Source organism: Bombina bombina, chromosome 2 (assembly GCF_027579735.1).
Source record: "Bombina bombina isolate aBomBom1 chromosome 2, aBomBom1.pri, whole genome shotgun sequence".
NCBI classification, from domain to species: Eukaryota; Metazoa; Chordata; class Amphibia; order Anura; family Bombinatoridae; genus Bombina; species Bombina bombina.
In genome coordinates, this window is record NC_069500.1 from 581419169 (window position 1) to 581437508 (window position 18340).

The following is an 18340-nucleotide window of genomic DNA, read 5'->3' on the forward strand; positions in this document are numbered from 1 at the left end:
TGCCCCATAATTGGGTTAAGTGAGCAAAGACCTCCGGGTGGAGTTCCCACTCCCCCGGATGGAAAGTCTGACGACTCAAATAGTCCGCCTCCCAGTTGTCTACTCCTGGGATGTGAATAGCGGATAGATGGCAGGAGTGATTCACTGCCCATTGGATGATCTTGGTTACTTCCTTCATCGCTAGGGAACTCTTTGTTCCCCCCTGATGATTGATGTACGCAACAGTCGTTATGTTGTCCGACTGAAATCTTATGAACCTGGCTTCCGCTAGCTGAGGCCAAGCCAGGAGCGCATTGAATATTGCTCTTAGTTCCAAAATGTTTATCGGGAGAAGCGACTCTTCCCGAGACCATAGGCCCTGAGCTTTCAGGGAGTCCCAGACCGCGCCAGACCCCAAGAGGCTGGCGTCGGTCGTGACGATGACCCACTCCGGTCTGCGGAAACTCATTCCCTGAGACAGGTGATCCTGGGTCAACCACCAGAGAAGTGAGTCCCTGGTAACCTGGTCTACTTGAATTTGGGGAGACAAGTCTGTATAGTCCCCATTCCACTGATTGAGCATGCACAGCTGTAATGGTCTTAGATGAATTCGAGCAAAAGGAACCACGTCCATTGCTGCGACCATTAGTCCTATTACTTCCATGCACTGAGCTATGGAGGGTTGAGGAATAAAATGAAGAACTCGACAAGCGTTTAAAAGCTTTATCTTTCTGACTTCTGTCAGGAAGATCTTCATTTCCACAGAATCTATTATTGTTCCCAGAAAAGGAACCCTTGTGGACGGTGACAGTGAACTCTTTTCTATGTTCACCTTCCACCCGTGAGATCTGAGGAAAGCCAACACAATGTCTGTGTGGGCCCTTGCTTTGGAAAGAGACGACGCTTGGATTAGGATGTCGTCTAGATAAGGTGCTACAGCGATGCCCCTCGGCCTTAGGACCGCTAGAAGGGACCCTAGCACCTTTGTGAAAATTCTGGGAGCGGTGGCTAAACCGAATGGAAGAGCCACGAACTGGTAATGTTTGTCCAGAAAGGCGAACCTCAGGAACTGATGATGAGTTTTGTGGATTGGGATATGCAGATACGCATCCTTTAGATCCACGGAAGTCAAATATTGACCCTGCTGGATTGTCGGCAAGATTGTCCGAATGGTTTCCATTTTGAAGGATGGAACTCTGAGGAACTTGTTTAATATCTTTAAATCCAGAATTGGCCTGAAAGTTCCCTCTTTTTTGGGAACCACAAACAGGTTTGAGTAAAAACCTAGACCTTGTTCCCCGGAGGGGACTGGGTTTATCACTCCCATCTTTGATAGGTCTCTTACACAATGTAAGAATGCCTGTTTCTTTATCTGGTATGAAGATAAGCGAGACAGGTGGAACCTTCCCCTTGGAGGAAGTCCTTTGAACTCTAGCAGGTATCCCTTGGAGACTATCTCTAGTGCCCAGGGATCCGGAACATCTCTTGCCCAAGCCTGAGAGAAGAGAGATAGTCTGCCCCCTACTAGATCCGGTCCCGGATCGGGGGCTACCCCTTCATGCTGTCTTGGTAGCAGCAGCAGGTTTCTTGGTCTGTTTACCCTTGTTCCAGCCTTGCATGGGTTTCCAAGCGGGTTTGGGCTGGGCCGCGTTACCTTCTTGTCTAGCGGCAGTGGAGTTATTAGCCGGTCCGTTCCTGAAATTGCGAAAGGAACGAAAATTAGACTTCTGCCGACCAGGATTTTAGCCAAAGCGCCCTCCGCGCTACTATAGCAAAACCTGAGTTTTTCGCCGCCAATTTCGTTATTTGAAAGGCGGCATCCAATATAAAGGAATTAGCTAATTTTAATGCGTGAATTCTGTCCATGACTTCTTCATAGGAAGTCTCTTTCTGGAGCGACCTTTCTAGTTCCTCGAACCAAAAGGACGCAGCTGAAGTGACAGTAATAACACACGTAGCTGGTTGAAGGATGAACCCTTGCTGAACAAAAATCTTTTTAAGCAATCCTTCCAATTTTTTATCCATAGGATCTTTGAAAGCGCAGCTGTCCTCTATAGGAATAGTGGTGCGCTTCGCTAGTGTTGAAACAGCTCCCTCAACCTTCGGGACCGTCTGCCATGCATCCCTTCTAGGGTCTACTATGGGAAACATTTTCTTAAATATAGGAGGTGGGGCAAAGGGTACACCTGGCTTCTCCCACTCCTTTTCCACTATGTTCGCTACCCTTTTGGGTATTGGAAAGGCGTCGTCGTGCACTGGGACCTCTAAAAATTTGTCCAATTTGCACAACTTCTCTGGCACTACCATAGAATCACAGTCATCCAGAGTAGCTAATACCTCCTTTAGCAAAGCGCGGAGATGTTCTAGCTTAAACTTAAATGCTACTATATCAGGTTCTGCCTGTTGAGAAATTTTTCCTGAGTCTGAAATTTCACCCTCAGACAGCCCTTCCCTCACAGCCAATTCTGATTGATGTGAGGGTAAAATAGATAAAGCATCGCCAGCGTCTGATGATTGTTCATCCCTTTTATCTGTATTTAAAACTGAACAATCACGCTTTCTCTGAAATGCTGGCAGTTTGGATAAAAGATTTGCTAGAGAATTATCCACTACTGCTGTTAATTGTTGCATAGAAATAAGCACTGGCGCGCTAGGTGTCGCCTGCGCGGGCAAAGCTGGTGTAGACACAGAAGGAGGGGATGTAGAACTATCCCCACTACCTTCATTAGATAAATCATCTTGGGCAACATTATGAAATGTAACAGAGCTGTCCTCATTTTGTTTGGACGCTATGGCACAATTATCACAAACACTCGAAGGGGGAACCACATTTGTCTCTACACACACAGAACATAGGTTATCTGATGGCACAGACATGTTAAACAGATTTAGGCAGGCAGGCAAACAATGCAATAAAAACGATTTTAAACAAAAACGTTACTGTCTCTTTAAATAATAAAATGACACACTTTATTTCTGAATGTTCAAAAAACTATGAAGGCAATATCCGATTTTTCTGAAATTTGGACCCCAGTGTCTTAATGCTTAGAAAGTATTGCACAGCAAATATGGAGACTCTAGCTCTTAAAACAAGCAAACCGGAGCTAAATGTTGGATTTAACCGTTTTTATACACCACAATCCCAGCTACAGCATGCTGTAGCTTTTTACCTTCCTTAGGGGTCAACCATCAACAGAAATAAGCCTTCTGGAGTCACTTTCTGAGCCACAAGACCCTCTCACATAAGACTGCATTCACTGCCTTAAAATCTACTGCATAGCTGAGGTGCTAAAATGAGGCCTCCTCCCTCAGTACACTAGAGTGAAGGGGCCTTCCTGACTAGATTTAGGTGTCTAAAGCAAGCCAGATCAATAAAAAACGTCCCCAAGTGTAAATGAGCTTATAAAACATTTCAATTGCCATCATATTGTAATAAAAACCAATCGATTTGGCCCCTAACAGTGTCTACCAGCATAAAAATCAAAAAGGGGAAGCCTGTTATCTTTTTTTACTGAGGTGAAAGAAAAATGGCTTACCGTTTTCCCTGAGGGGAAAAATGACTGTCATCTAGCATTAGCCTGTGTTGTTAGAAGGAGACTAGTCATACCTGAAGCAGATGAGTCTGCAAACTGTTACCCCCAACTGAAGTTCTCTGCTTTCAACAGTCCTGCGTGTAACAGTAATGGATTTTAGTTACTTGTGCTAAAATCATAGCCCTCTTAAACAGAAATCTTCATCACTTTTCTGTTGTAGAGTAAATAGTACAAGCCAGCACTATTTTAAAATAACAAACTCTTGATAGAAGAATAAAAAAACTACAACTAACACCACAAACTCCTCACCATCCCCGTGGAGATGCTACTTGTTCAGAGCGGCAAGGAGAATGACTGGGGGGCGGAGCCAGAGGGGGAGCTATATGGACAGCTCTTGAAGTGTGCTCTCCTTGCCTTTCCCTGTGGGGGAGAAAATTTCCCACAAGTAATGGATGACGCCGTGGACCGGACACACCAATGTTGGAGAAAAGCTGATTAGAAAATATCACTTGAACATCTCTATGTAAAAAAGAAAGATATTTTACCTCAAAAGTTCCTCAGTAGCCACCTCCCATTGTAAAGGATTTCTAAGCAGCATTTTAGTGTGTCTGTCCTGGGACATCTGAAGGGATGAGCATCGTGCACTCTCATATTATTTCACCAATCAGGTAAAGGAAGCTTACTATGAAATCTCATGAGAGTTAAGTCAAATCTCATGAGATCACAGTAAGAGTTCATGACCTCAGCACTGCTGATGCTGATTGGCTGCTGTTCATTTCTTCATTTTTTTAAATTTTTTTACCTGCAGCTGGGAGCAGTTGAGTATAACTTTTTACACAGAACTTACTCTGCTGAGCTGAGGAGATTGTGAGGTAAAATATCTTCCTTTTTTACATAGAGATGCTCAGGTGATATTTTCCTGTCAGCTTTTTACAGTTATACTGCATCAGTTTCAAGTGATTTAGCATATGAGTATTATGTCCCTTTAAGTAAACTGGGAGCAAGTACTTGGGCAGAAAATACCAGCAGTTCAAATGGCAATTGTACCAAATGGATTTTTTACTGCTCTGTGTCAAGGAGACAAAAAATGGAAATGAAGGAAGTATAAATTAACCGAATATTTTACATCCACCTACTTTGTTTTTTTCTGTTGGCTTAAAATTGATATACACCAATTAAATTTGCTTACATATATTATTCTGCTAAGCAGCAATTCATGCATCCATGTCATGAATTCAAAATTGAATAAGTTTTAAAAATGTCAGAAACACAAGACTGTAAAGAGGATGCATTAACCTTTATAAGAGTAGAGTAAATCATTGTCTAAGTAAGTGTATCCTGTTCAATGATGAATTACATCTTTGAATAGAAATATATTTGCAAAATACATGTATTGGGAAAAATGCTTCTAGTAAAATATATCACTGCACGTGCACGAGAAGCATAGCTAGATATTCTCAGTGCACCAGAATTTAAATACAGCAGCTGCTCAGAGCTTCAGTGGGGCTTGTATCATGTCAGCAATTAAATTGAGTCACTCCCAGGTGGTACGAGAACCGTGTTTAAAAAGGATAAGTCAAAATAAAAAAAAATTAAAACACCTTGCACACTTCAGATAGTTTGCCATTTTAAGACACTTTCAATTCTATTTTCAAATATGCACTTATCCTACACTAGTGGGAGCTAGCTGCTGATTGGTGCCTGCACACATTTGTCTCTTGTGATTGGCTAACTAGATGTGTTCAGCTAGCTACTACTAGCAAATTAGAAGCATTTTTGCCAATACATGTATATTACAAACATGCTTCTATTCAAAACAGAAATGCATCCATGTGGATTCAAATTTTGGCTGGAATGGTCCTTTAATATCTCATAAAAGCCATTTTTTCCCCCCAATAAGGATTGGAGGAACAATGGTCAGCTACAATACTCCCAACATTAGTTAAACAGCTTCTGTTGGTCAATAAGCTCCCCCACAACATTTCTACAACCACATTTTCCCCCTTAAGATTGAAAAAAATTTTTTTCACCAAATCAAATCTGAAATTTGTCAATGTCTTTGTAAGATGCTACAAATTCAAGCTGTTGAGAGACTGTTGTCTAGTACAGACTGGCTAGTTTAATTGCACACCTTCCCAGCACAATTTACAAAAGCTGACAAAAAAAAAAAAAAAAAAAACACACCAGACACACACACACACACACAATATCAAGTGGCAGGTTAAATCCTTAGGCCTAGATTTGGAGTTTGGCAGTAGCCGTGAAAACCAGCGTTAGAGGCTCCTAACGCTGGTTTTAGGCTACCGCCGGTATTTAGAGTCAGTCAGGAAAGGGTCTAACGCTCACTTTTCAGCCGCAACTTTTCCATACCGCAGATCCCCTTACGTCAATTGCGTATCCTATCTTTTCAATGGGATCTTCCTAACTCCGGTATTTAGAGTTGTGTCTGAAGTGAGCGTTAGAATTCTAACAACAAAACTCCAGCAGCAGAAAAAAGTCAGTAGTTAAGAGCTTTCTGGGCTAACGCCGGTTCATAAAGCTCTTAACTACTGTGCTCTAAAGTACACTAACACCCATAAACTACCTATGTACCCCTAAACCGAGGTCCCCCCACATCGCCGCCACTCGATTACATTTTTTTAAACCCTAATCTGCCGACCGCCACCTACGTTATACTTATGTACCCCTAATCTGCTGCCCCTAACACCGCCGACCCCTATATTATATTTATTAACCCCTAATCTGCCCTCCCTAACATCGCCGACACCTAACTTCAATTATTAACCCCTAATTTGCCGACCGAATCTCGCCGCTATTCTAATAAATGGATTAACCCCTAAAGCTAAGTCTAACCCTAACTCTAACACCCCCCTAAGTTAAATATAATTTAAATCTAACGAAATAAATTAACTCTTATTAAATAAATTATTCCTATTTAAAGCTAAATACCTGTAAAATAAATCCTAATATAGCTACAATATAAATTATAATTATATTATAGCTATTTTAGGATTAATATTTATTTTAACCAGGTACAATAGCTATTAAATAGTTAAGAACTATTTAATAGCTAAAATAGTTAAAATAATTACAAAATTACCTGTAAAATAAATCCTAACCTAAGTTACAATTAAACCTAACACTACACTATCAATAAATTAATTAAATACAATACCTACAATTAAACCTAACACTACACTATCAATACATTAATTAAATACAATATCTACAAATAAATACAATGAAATAAACTAACTAAAGTACAAAAAATAAAAAAGAACTGTGACAAAAAATAAAAAAATATTTACAAACATAAGAAAAATATTACAACAATTTTAAACTAATTACACCTACTCTAAGCCCCCTAATAAAATAACAAAGCCCCCCAAAATAAAAAAATGCCCTACCCTATTCTAAATTACTAAAGTTCAAAGCTCTTTTACCTTACCAGCCCTGAACAGGGCCCTTTGCGGGGCATGCCCCAAAGAATTCAGCTCTTTTGCCTGTAAAAAAAAAACATACAATACCCCCCCCCCCAACATTACAACCCACCACCCACATACCCCTAATCTAACCCAAACCCCCCTTAAATAAACCTAACACTAAGCCCCTGAAGATCTTCCTACCTTGTCTTCACCATGCCAGGTATGACCGTCCGTTTCAGACTCCGATATCTTCATCTAAGCCCAAGCGGGGGCTAGACATCCATCATCCGACGGCTGAAGAAGTCCAGAAGAGGCTCCAAAGTCTTCATCCTATCCGGAAAGAAGAGTAGATCCGGACCGGCAACCATCTTCTTCCAAGCGGCATCTTCTATCTTCATCCGATGAGGACCGGCTCCATCTTGAAGACCTCCATCGCAGATTCATCCTTCTTCTCCGACGACTAGACGACGAATGACGGTTCCTTTAAATGACGTCATCCAAGATGGCGTCCCTCGAATTCCGATTGGCTGATAGGATTCTATCAGCCAATCAGAATTAAGGTAGGAATATTCTGATTGGCTGATGGAATCAGCCAATCAGAATCAAGTTCAATCCGATTGGCTGATCCAATCAGCCAATCAGATTGAGCTTGCATTCTATTGGCTGTTCCGGTAAAAGAGCTTTGAACTTTAGTAATTTAGAATAGGGTAGGGCATTTTTTTATTTTGGGGGGCTTTGTTATTTTATTAGGGGGCTTAGAGTAGGTGTAATTAGTTTAAAATTGTTGTAATATTTTTCTTATGTTTGTAAATATTTTTTTATTTTTTGTAACAGTTCTTTTTTATTTTTTGTACTTTAGTTAGTTTATTTCATTGTATTTATTTGTAGATATTGTATTTAATTAATGTATTGATAGTGTAGTGTTAGGTTTAATTGTAGGTATTGTATTTAATTAATTTATTGATAGTGTAGTGTTAGGTTTAATTGTAACTTAGGTTAGGATTTATTTTACAGGTAATTTTGTAATTATTTTAACTAGGTAACTATTAAATAGTTCTTAACTATTTAATAGCTATTGTACCTGGTTAAAATAAATACAAAGTTACCTGTAAAATAAATATTAATCCTAAAATAGCTATAATATAATTATAATTTATATTGTAGCTATATTAGGATTTATTTTACAGGTAAGTATTTAGCTTTAAATAGGAATAATTTATTTAATAAGAGTTAATTTATTTCGTTAGATTTAAATTATATTTAACTTAGGGGGGTGTTAGTGTTAGGGTTAGACTTAGCTTTAGGGGTTAATCCATTTATTAGAATAGCGGCGAGATTCAGTCGGCAAATTAGGGGTTAATAATTGAAGTTAGGTGTCGGCGATGTTAGGGAGGGCAGATTAGGGGTTAATACTATTTATTATAGGGTTAGTGAGGCGGATTAGGGGTTAATAACTTTATTATAATAGCGGTGCGGTCCGCTCGGCAGATTAGGGGTTAATAAGTGTAGGCAGGTGGAGGCGACGTTGTGGGGGACAGATTAGGGGTTAATAAATATAATATAGGGGTTGGCGGTGTTAGGGGCAGCAGATTAGGGGTACATAGGGATAATATAAGTAGCGGCTGTTTACGGAGCAGCAGATTAGGGGTTAAAATAATATGCAGGGGTCAGCGATAGCGGGGGCGGCAGAATAGGGGTTAATAAGTGTAAGGTTAGGAGTGTTTAGACTCGGGGTACATGTTAGGGTGTTAGGTGCAGACGTAGGAAGTGTTTCCCCATAGCAAACAATGGGGCTGCGTTAGGAGCTGAACGCGGCTTTTTTGCAGGTGTTAGGTTTTTTTTCAGCTCAAACAGTCCCATTGTTTTCTATGGGGGAATCGTGCACGAGCACGTTTTAGAAGCTGGCCGCGTCCGTAAGCAACTCTGGTATTGAGAGTTGAAGTTGCGTTAAATATGCTCTACGCTCCTTTTTTGGAGCCTAACGCAGCCATTCTGTGGACTCTCAATACCAGAGTTATTTTGAAGGTGCGGCCAGAAAAAAGCCAGCGTTAGCTACGCCGGTCGTTACCGACAAAACTCTAAATCTAGCCGTTAGTTTGTAAAATTTTCTTCTGTCTCATTGGGTTACATTAAATTGATTAATCCAGAGGTAGTTTCATTGGAAAATGTAATGATTTAGCTAGGTCACACAATACACAACCTAAAGCAACATCCTTATTCCAAACCTATTAAGGACCAGATTATGAGTGGAACAGTAGTTTGCGCTCTAGCATTAATGGGACAGTGTACTCCAGAATTTTTATTGAGCATGTATTACAGCCTGAAAGTAAAAAAGGTTTTGCTCACGCGCTAACAAGACACATGCAAAAAGCCAAACTTTAAATATTGTGACCACGTTAACGTATTTCCCCCATAGACTTCAATGGAGCTCAAAAAGTGGGGAAAAAAAACATCAAGTCGCACAAACACAATCGCATTTAACCAAGTGCGCTAAATTGGCATGAAATATTAATATATTTCACATTCCAATGTTCTTCACATAGAAAAAAAGCATTATATATATATATATATATATATATATATATATATATATATATATATATATATATATATATATATATATATATATATATATATATATATATAGATAGATATATATATATATATATATATATATATAGATAGATATATATATATATAGAGAGAGAGAGAGAGAGAAATATGTAGTTATGACTAAATAGAACATATTATTCTAACACCTGAGACCTCATATCTTCGAGCTCTTATTTTTATGCAATTTTTTTTATTAAATCATTTTTATAAATGTTTTGTGCAACTTGTTGTCTCACGCGATAGTTAACCAGAGCTCTGAGTTTGCGCTTTCCTGATGCACGTTAAATTCAATTGCATTCAACTCATAATATTGTACTAAATTGTACCAAATTAATTCTAGACTAACTAAAGCTCTATTCCACCAAGTCTCTGCAAAAACAGAATTTATGTTTACCTGATAAATTACTTTCTCCAACGGTGTGTCCGGTCCACGGCGTCATCCTTACTTGTGGGATATTCTCTTCCCCAACAGGAAATGGCAAAGAGCCCAGCAAAGCTGGTCACATGATCCCTCCTAGGCTCCGCCTTCCCCAGTCATTCGACCGACGTAAAGGAGGAATATTTGCATAGGAGAAATCATATGATACCGTGGTGACTGTAGTTAAAGAAAATAAATTATCAGACCTGATTAAAAAACCAGGGCGGGCCGTGGACCGGACACACCGTTGGAGAAAGTAATTTATCAGGTAAACATAAATTCTGTTTTCTCCAACATAGGTGTGTCCGGTCCACGGCGTCATCCTTACTTGTGGGAACCAATACCAAAGCTTTAGGACACGGATGAAGGGAGGGAGCAAATCAGGTCACCTAAATGGAAGGCACCACGGCTTGCAAAACCTTTCTCCCAAAAATAGCCTCAGAAGAAGCAAAAGTATCAAACTTGTAAAATTTGGTAAAAGTGTGCAGTGAAGACCAAGTCGCTGCCTTACATATCTGATCAACAGAAGCCTCGTTCTTGAAGGCCCATGTGGAAGCCACAGCCCTAGTGGAATGAGCTGTGATTCTTTCAGGAGGCTGCCGTCCGGCAGTCTCATAAGCCAATCTGATGATGCTTTTAATCCAAAAAAGAGAGAGGTAGAAGTTGCTTTTTGACCTCTCCTTTTACCAGAATAAACAACAAACAAGGAAGATGTTTGTCTAAAATCCTTTGTAGCATCTAAATAGAATTTTAGAAGATAACCTTGGGAGACTATTTCTAGCGCCCAAGGATCCAGAACATCTCTTGCCCAAGCCTAAGCGAAGAGAGAGAGTCTGCCCCCCACCAGATCCGGTCCCGGATCGGGGGCCAACATCTCATGCTGTCTTGGTGGCAGGTTTCTTGGCCTGCTTTCCCTTGTTCCAGCCTTGCATTGGTCTCCAGGCTGGCTTGGCTTGAGAAGTATTACCCTCTTGCTTAGAGGACGTAGCACTTGGGGCTGGTCCGTTTCTACGAAATGGACGAAAATTAGGTTTATTTTTGGCCTTGAAAGACCTATCCTGAGGAAGGGCGTGGCCCTTGCCCCCAGTGATATCAGAGATAATCTCTTTCAAGTCAGGGCCAAACAGCGTTTTCCCCTTGAAAGGAATGTTAAGCAATTTGTTCTTGGAAGACGCATCCAAAGCGCTCTGCGCGCCACAATAGCAAACCCAGAATTTTTCGCCGCTAACCTAGCCAATTGCAAAGTGGCGTCTAGGGTGAAAGAATTAGCCAATTTGAGAGCACGGATTCTGTCCATAATCTCCTCATAAGAAGGAGAATTACTAGTGATCGCCTTTTCTAGCTCATCGAACCAGAAACACGCGGCTGTAGTGACAGGGACAATGCATGAAATTGGTTGTAGAAGGTAACCTTGCTGAACAAACATCTTTTTAAGCAAACCTTCTAATTTTTTTATCCATAGGATCTTTGAAAGCACAACTATCTTCTATGGGTATAGTGGTGCGTTTGTTTAGAGTAGAAACCGCCCCCTCGACCTTGGGGACTGTCTGCCATAAGTCCTTTCTGGGGTCGACCATAGGAAACAATTTTTTAAATATGGGGGGAGGGACGAAAGGTATACCGGGCCTTTCCCATTCTTTATTTACAATGTCCGCCACCCGCTTGGGTATAGGAAAAGCTTCGGGGGGCCCCGGGACCTCTAGGAACTTGTCCATTTTACATAGTTTCTCTGGGATGACCAAATTCTCACAATCATCCAGAGTGGATAACACCTCCTTAAGCAGAGCGCGGAGATGTTCCAACTTAAATTTAAATGTAATCACATCAGGTTCAGCTTGTTGAGAAATTGTCCCTGAATCTGAAATTTCTCCCACAGACAAAACCTCCCTGGCCCCCTCAGACTGGTGTAGGGGCCCTTCAGAAACAATATCATCAGCGTCCTCATGCTCTTCAGTATTTTCTAAAACAGAGCAGTCGCGCTTTCGCTGATAAGTGGGCATTTTGGCTAAAATGTTTGATAGAATTATCCATTACAGCCGTTAATTGTTGCATAGTAAGGAGTATTGGCGCGCTAGATGTACTAGGGGCCTCTTGTGTGGGCAAGACTGGTGTAGACGAAGGAGGGGATGATGCAGTACCATGCTTACTCCCCTCACTTGAGGAATCATCTTGGGCATCATTTTCTCTAAATTTTGTGTCACATAAATCACATCTATTTAAATGAGAAGGGACCTTGGCTTCCCCACATTCAGAACACAGTCTATCTGGCAGTTCAGACATGTTAAACAGGCATAAACTTGATAACAAAGTACAAAAAACGTTTTAAAATAAAACCGTTACTGTCACTTTAAATTTTAAACTGAACACACTTTATTACTGCAATTGCGAAAAAGTATGAAGGAATTGTTCAAAATTCACCAAATTTGGAAGCTTTAACCCTTAAAATAACGGAACCGGAGCCGTTTTTATATTTAACCCCTTTACAGTCCCTGGTATCTGCTTTGCTGAGACCCAACCAAGCCCAAAGGGGAATACGATACCAAATGACGCCTTCAGAAAGTCTTTTCTATGTATCAGAGCTCCTCACACATGCATCTGCATGTCATGCTTCTCAAAAACAAGTGCGCAATACAGGCGCGAAAATGAGACTCTGCCTATGATTAGGGAAAGCCCCTAGAGAATAAGGTGTCCAATACAGTGCCTGCCGGTTATTTTACAAAATTCCCAAGATTAAAATAATTCCTCAAGGCTATGGAGTATAAAATATGTTTATATATAAATCGATTTAGCCCAGAAAATGTCTACAGTCTTAAAAAGCCCTTGTGAAGCCCTTATTTACTGTCTGTAATAAAATGGCTTACCGGATCCCATAGGGAAAATGACAGCTTCCAGCATTACATCGTCTTGTTAGAATGTGTCATACCTCAAGCAGCAAAAGTCTGCTCACTGTTCCCCCAACTGAAGTTAATTCCTCTCAACAGTCCTGTGTGGAACAGCCATCGATTTTAGTAACGGTTGCTAAAATCATTTTCCTCTTACAAACAGAAATCTTCATCTCTTTTCTGTTTCAGAGTAAATAGTACATACCAGCACTATTTTAAAATAACAAACTCTTGATTGAATAATAAAAACTACAGTTAAACACTAAAAAACTCTAAGCCATCTCCGTGGAGATGTTGCCTGTACAACGGCAAAGAGAATGACTGGGGAAGGCGGAGCCTAGGAGGGATCATGTGACCAGCTTTGCTGGGCTCTTTGCCATTTCCTGTTGGGGAAGAGAATATCCCACAAGTAAGGATGACGCCGTGGACCGGACACACCTATGTTGGAGAAAAGGTTCTTTGTTACCTTGAGTCTATATTTTATTTTTTTTCTCTACCATTTCCTTATGTTGGATGTACTAAAGCCAATTGCTAAGTTTTTTTTCTATCCTGACCTACACTGTGTGGTGCAATTCTTATTTTCATAGCCAAAATACCTATGAGCAAATACATCTTCTGAAACTTCACCTTATTTAATCTACCTTATTTTGTTAAAACTGACTTATCTTAACTACATTTTACCTGGATTTGACATTTTCTTAGGTGTTCATGCAGAAACAGGATGTTTCTGTTTCAAAAGTAAAACTTCTCAATGCTTTACACTGATTGAAATTGTAAAGTAACCAATTTATTTCAAGCTAATAATGTGCACAATAAGAGTCCCCGGTCTTGTAATAACTGGATTCTCCATTCAGCTGATTTAGAATGTTAGAATTTTAGATATATCAATGTAATAAGTTGATAGTTATGATTTTTTTTTCTTTTAAGCAGCTTTCTAATTTACTCCTATTATCATTTTTTTGTCGTTCTCTTGGTATCTATTTGAAAACGCAGGAATGTAACCTTAGGAAACGGCACTTTTTGGTTCAGCACCTTTGTAGCACTTGCTGATTGGTGGCTAAATGTAAGCGAAATCCAGGGTACGAACCAAAAATGGTCTGGCTCCTAAGCTTACATTCCTGCTTTTTCAAATAAAGATACAAAGAACAGAAAAAAAATGATAATAGGAGTAAATTAGAAATTTGCTTAAAATTGCATGCTCTATCTGAATCATGAAAGAAAAATATTGGGTTTAGTGTCCCATTAATTATTACTGCAGTTGCATTTCCAGTTCAAGTGGAGAATTTGAAAGGATACATTTTCAATTATCTTTCACCACTTTAACTTATATTATAATGTTGCTATTACATAGCAAATGTAGAACTATGTTTAATACCTTCTATTTTTTCAAAATATGCTGCTATAAAAGATAAGAATAATTTTTGAGGTGATACTAAGGAAACATTGTATTAATTTACCTGAAACATGGAGGTGTATTATACAGGGAACCATTTCCTGTCTGGATATTGTAATCAAAAATGGTGGGGCATTCCTTCAGAGCGAAGCCCAATAAATCTTCTCGAACTATTACCACTGTAACCCCAGCACAGCCAACATTCTTCTGAGCTCCAGCAAAAATGACACCAAACTAAAACAGAGACAAATAGGAAGAAATTTTAGCCACAATTATATTTACAAAGACTAGTCAGAGATTGTTAGAATTAATTCTAATAGTCCACTTTAATTAAATTTAAAAAAAAATAAAAAATATCTACAGATTAAATGTAGAGTAAATAAAAAAAATAATTAGATCCATGGGTACAGATTTTAATTGATAACATTTTACAACACAGAAAAGGATTCTTATATTTAAAAAATTACCTTGTGGTTTTATTTACCAGTCAATTATAGCCACATTCAAATGTAACAAATGTTTCAAAAATATAAAAAACTTAACTGTCAAGTGACATGGAAAAAAAAAAAAAATTCATATGATGCATCCTCAGAATATATAATACAGAAATAATCACCGTCAATCATATTCATTTTATAAATAAATGCAGTTTGTTCTCTATCCAAGAAAAGAGCCTAGAACCAGCAGCCATTGTATCAGACACTGGTAATGATAACAATAGGGAAGTAAACCCTCTAATTAAAAGGGACATAAAACCCCAAATTATTCTTTCACTTTATGGCCAAAAGTATGTAGACACCCCTGCTAATTATTAAGTTTAGGTGATTCAGCCGTACACATTGCTAACAGGTGCATAAAATTGAGCACACATAGCCATGAAATCTCCTTAGACAAACATTGGCAGTATAATGAGGCGTACTGAAGAGCGCAGTGATTTTAAATGTGACACTTTCACAGTTGACTAGGGCAAACTGAACTGTGGCATACTATAAATGCTATTACTGGGAAGTGAAATTGTCTACAAGCAACTGTAGCCCAGTCCCGAAGTGGTAGAATGCGGAGTGAAAAAAAGAAAAATGTATGCTTACCTGATAAATGTATTTATTTCCGGATATGGTGAGTCCACAACATCATCAATTACTGTTGGAAAAATCAATCCTGGCCAACAAAAAACAACTGTATAAAAATAAAGGGCGGGGTCGTGGACTCACCATATCTGGAAAGAAATAAATTTATTAGGCAAGCATAAATTTTATTTCCGAAGATATGGTGAGTCCATGTCATCCTTTACTGTTGGAAATCAATACCCAAGCTAGAGGTCACAGATGACTAGGGAGGGAGACCTAAAACAGAAGGCACCACCGCTTGAAGAACTTTTCCTCCAAAAGAAACCTTGTCCAAGGCAGAAAAATATCATTGATTAAATTTGGAAAAAGTATGCAAAGAAGACCTGGGCCTCGATCCGATATGCAGCGTCGCCCGTATCCTATATACGGCGTAACCTAGAAGTTACGCTCGTATATTTCTGCCTTCGCCCGTAGTTTTTTGGGCCATAGACAGGTATACCAAACCCGCGCAGTTTGGTATCCAATATACAGCGTAAGGACTTACGTGGCGAAAATGGAGAAAACATAATTTATGCTTACCTGATAAATTCCTTTCTTCTGTAGTGTGATCAGTCCACGGGTCATCATTACTTGTGGGATATTAACTGCTCCCCTACAGGAAGTGCAAGAGGATTCACCCAGCAGAGTTGCTATATAGCTCCTCCCCTCTACGTCACCTCCAGTCATTCGACCAAGGACCAACGAGAAAGGAGAAGCCAAGGGTGTAGTGGTGACTGGAGTATAATTTAAAAAATATTTACCTGCCTTAAAAAACAGGGCGGGCTGTGGACTGATCACACTACAGAAGAAAGGAATTTATCAGGTAAGCATAAATTATGTTTTCTTCTGTTAAGTGTGATCAGTCCACGGGTCATCATTACTTGTGGGATACCAATACCAAAGCAAAAGTACACAGATGACGGGAGGGATAGGCAGGCTCTTTATACAGAAGGAACCACTGCCTGAAGAACCTTTCTCCCAAAAATAGCCTCCGAGGAAGCAAAAGTGTCAAATTTGTAAAATTTGGAAAAAGTATGAAGCGAAGACCAAGTTGCAGCCTTGCAAATCTGTTCAACAGAGGCCTCATTCTTAAAGGCCCAAGTGGAAGCCACAGCTCTAGTGGAATGAGCTGTAATTCTTTCAGGAGGCTGCTGTCCAGCAGTCTCATAAGCTAAACGAATTATGCTACGAAGCCAAAAAGAGAGAGAGGTAGCAGAAGCTTTTTGACCTCTCCTCTGACCAGAGTAAACGACAAACAGGGAAGACGTTTGTCGAAAATCTTTAGTTGCCTGTAAATAAAATTTAAGGGCACGAACTACATCCAGATTGTGCAAAAGACGTTCCTTCCTCGAAGAAGGATTTGGGCACAAGGATGGAACAACAATCTCCTGATTGATATTCCTGTTAGTGACTACCTTAGGTAAGAACCCAGGCTTAGTACGCAGAACTACCTTATCCGAGTGAAAAATCAAATAAGGAGAATCACAATGTAAGGCTGATAACTCAGAGACTCTTCGAGCCGAGGAAAACAGAATTTATGTTTACCTGATAAATTTCTTTCTCCAACGGTGTGTCCGGTCCACGGCGTCATCCTTACTTGTGGGATATTCTCTTCCCCAACAGGAAATGGCAAAGAGCCCAGCAAAGCTGGTCACATGATCCCTCCTAGGCTCCGCCTACCCCAGTCATTCGACCGACGTTAAGGAGGAATAATAGCATAGGAGAAACCATATGGTACCGTGGTGACTGTAGTTAAAGAAAATAAATTATCAGACCTGATTAAAAAACCCGGGCGGGCCGTGGACCGGACACACCGTTGGAGAAAGAAATTTATCAGGTAAACATAAATTCTGTTTTCTCCAACATAGGTGTGTCCGGTCCACGGCGTCATCCTTACTTGTGGGAACCAATACCAAAGCTTTAGGACACGGATGAAGGGAGGGAGCAAATCAGGTCACCTAAATGGAAGGCACCACGGCTTGCAAAACCTTTCTCCCAAAAATAGCCTCAGAAGAAGCAAAAGTATCAAACTTGTAAAATTTGGTAAAAGTGTGCAGTGAAGACCAAGTCGCTGCCCTACATATCTGATCAACAGAAGCCTCGTTCTTGAAGGCCCATGTGGAAGCCACAGCCCTAGTGGAATGAGCTGTGATTCTTTCGGGAGGCTGCCGTCCGGCAGTCTCGTAAGCCAATCTGATGATGCTTTTAATCCAAAAAGAGAGAGAGGTAGAAGTTGCTTTTTGACCTCTCCTTTTACCTGAATAAACAACAAACAAGGAAGATGTTTGTCTAAAATCCTTTGTAGCATCTAAATAGAATTTTAGAGCGCGAACAACATCCAAATTGTGCAACAAGCGTTCCTTCTTTGAAACTGGTTTCGGACACAGAGAAGGTACGATAATCTCCTGGTTAATGTTTTTGTTAGAAACAACTTTTGGAAGAAAACCAGGTTTAGTACGTAAAACCACCTTATCTGCATGGAACACCAGATAAGGAGGAGAACACTGCAGAGCAGATAATTCTGAAACTCTTCTAGCAGAAGAAATTGCAACTAAAAACAAAACTTTCCAAGATAATAACTTAATATCAACGGAATGTAAGGGTTCAAACGGAACCCCCTGAAGAACTGAAAGAACTAAATTGAGACTCCAAGGAGGAGTCAAAGGTTTGTAAACAGGCTTGATTCTAACCAGAGCCTGAACAAAGGCTTGAACATCTGGCACAGCTGCCAGTTTTTTGTGAAGTAACACCGACAAGGCAGAAATCTGTCCCTTCAGGGAACTTGCCGATAATCCTTTTTCCAATCCTTCTTGAAGGAAGGATAGAATCCTAGGAATCTTAACCTTGTCCCAAGGGAATCCTTTAGATTCACACCAACAGATATATTTTTTCCAAATTTTGTGGTAAATCTTTCTAGTTACAGGCTTTCTGGCCTGAACAAGAGTATCGATAACAGAATCTGAGAAACCTCGCTTCGATAAAATCAAGCGT

At 39.9% G+C, this 18340-nt stretch overlaps 1 protein-coding gene across 1 annotated transcript in view; it reads right to left on the bottom strand.

Annotated features, from left to right (window-relative positions):
- The window catches only part of PSAT1 (phosphoserine aminotransferase 1), a 151606-nt gene that overhangs the window by 41694 nt on the left and 91572 nt on the right, over positions 1 to 18340 (bottom strand). The window contains exon 6 of the mRNA XM_053702475.1: positions 14308 to 14477. Coding sequence (XP_053558450.1) covers positions 14308 to 14477 — 170 coding nt within the window. The remainder of the gene's footprint in view (positions 1 to 14307; positions 14478 to 18340) is intronic.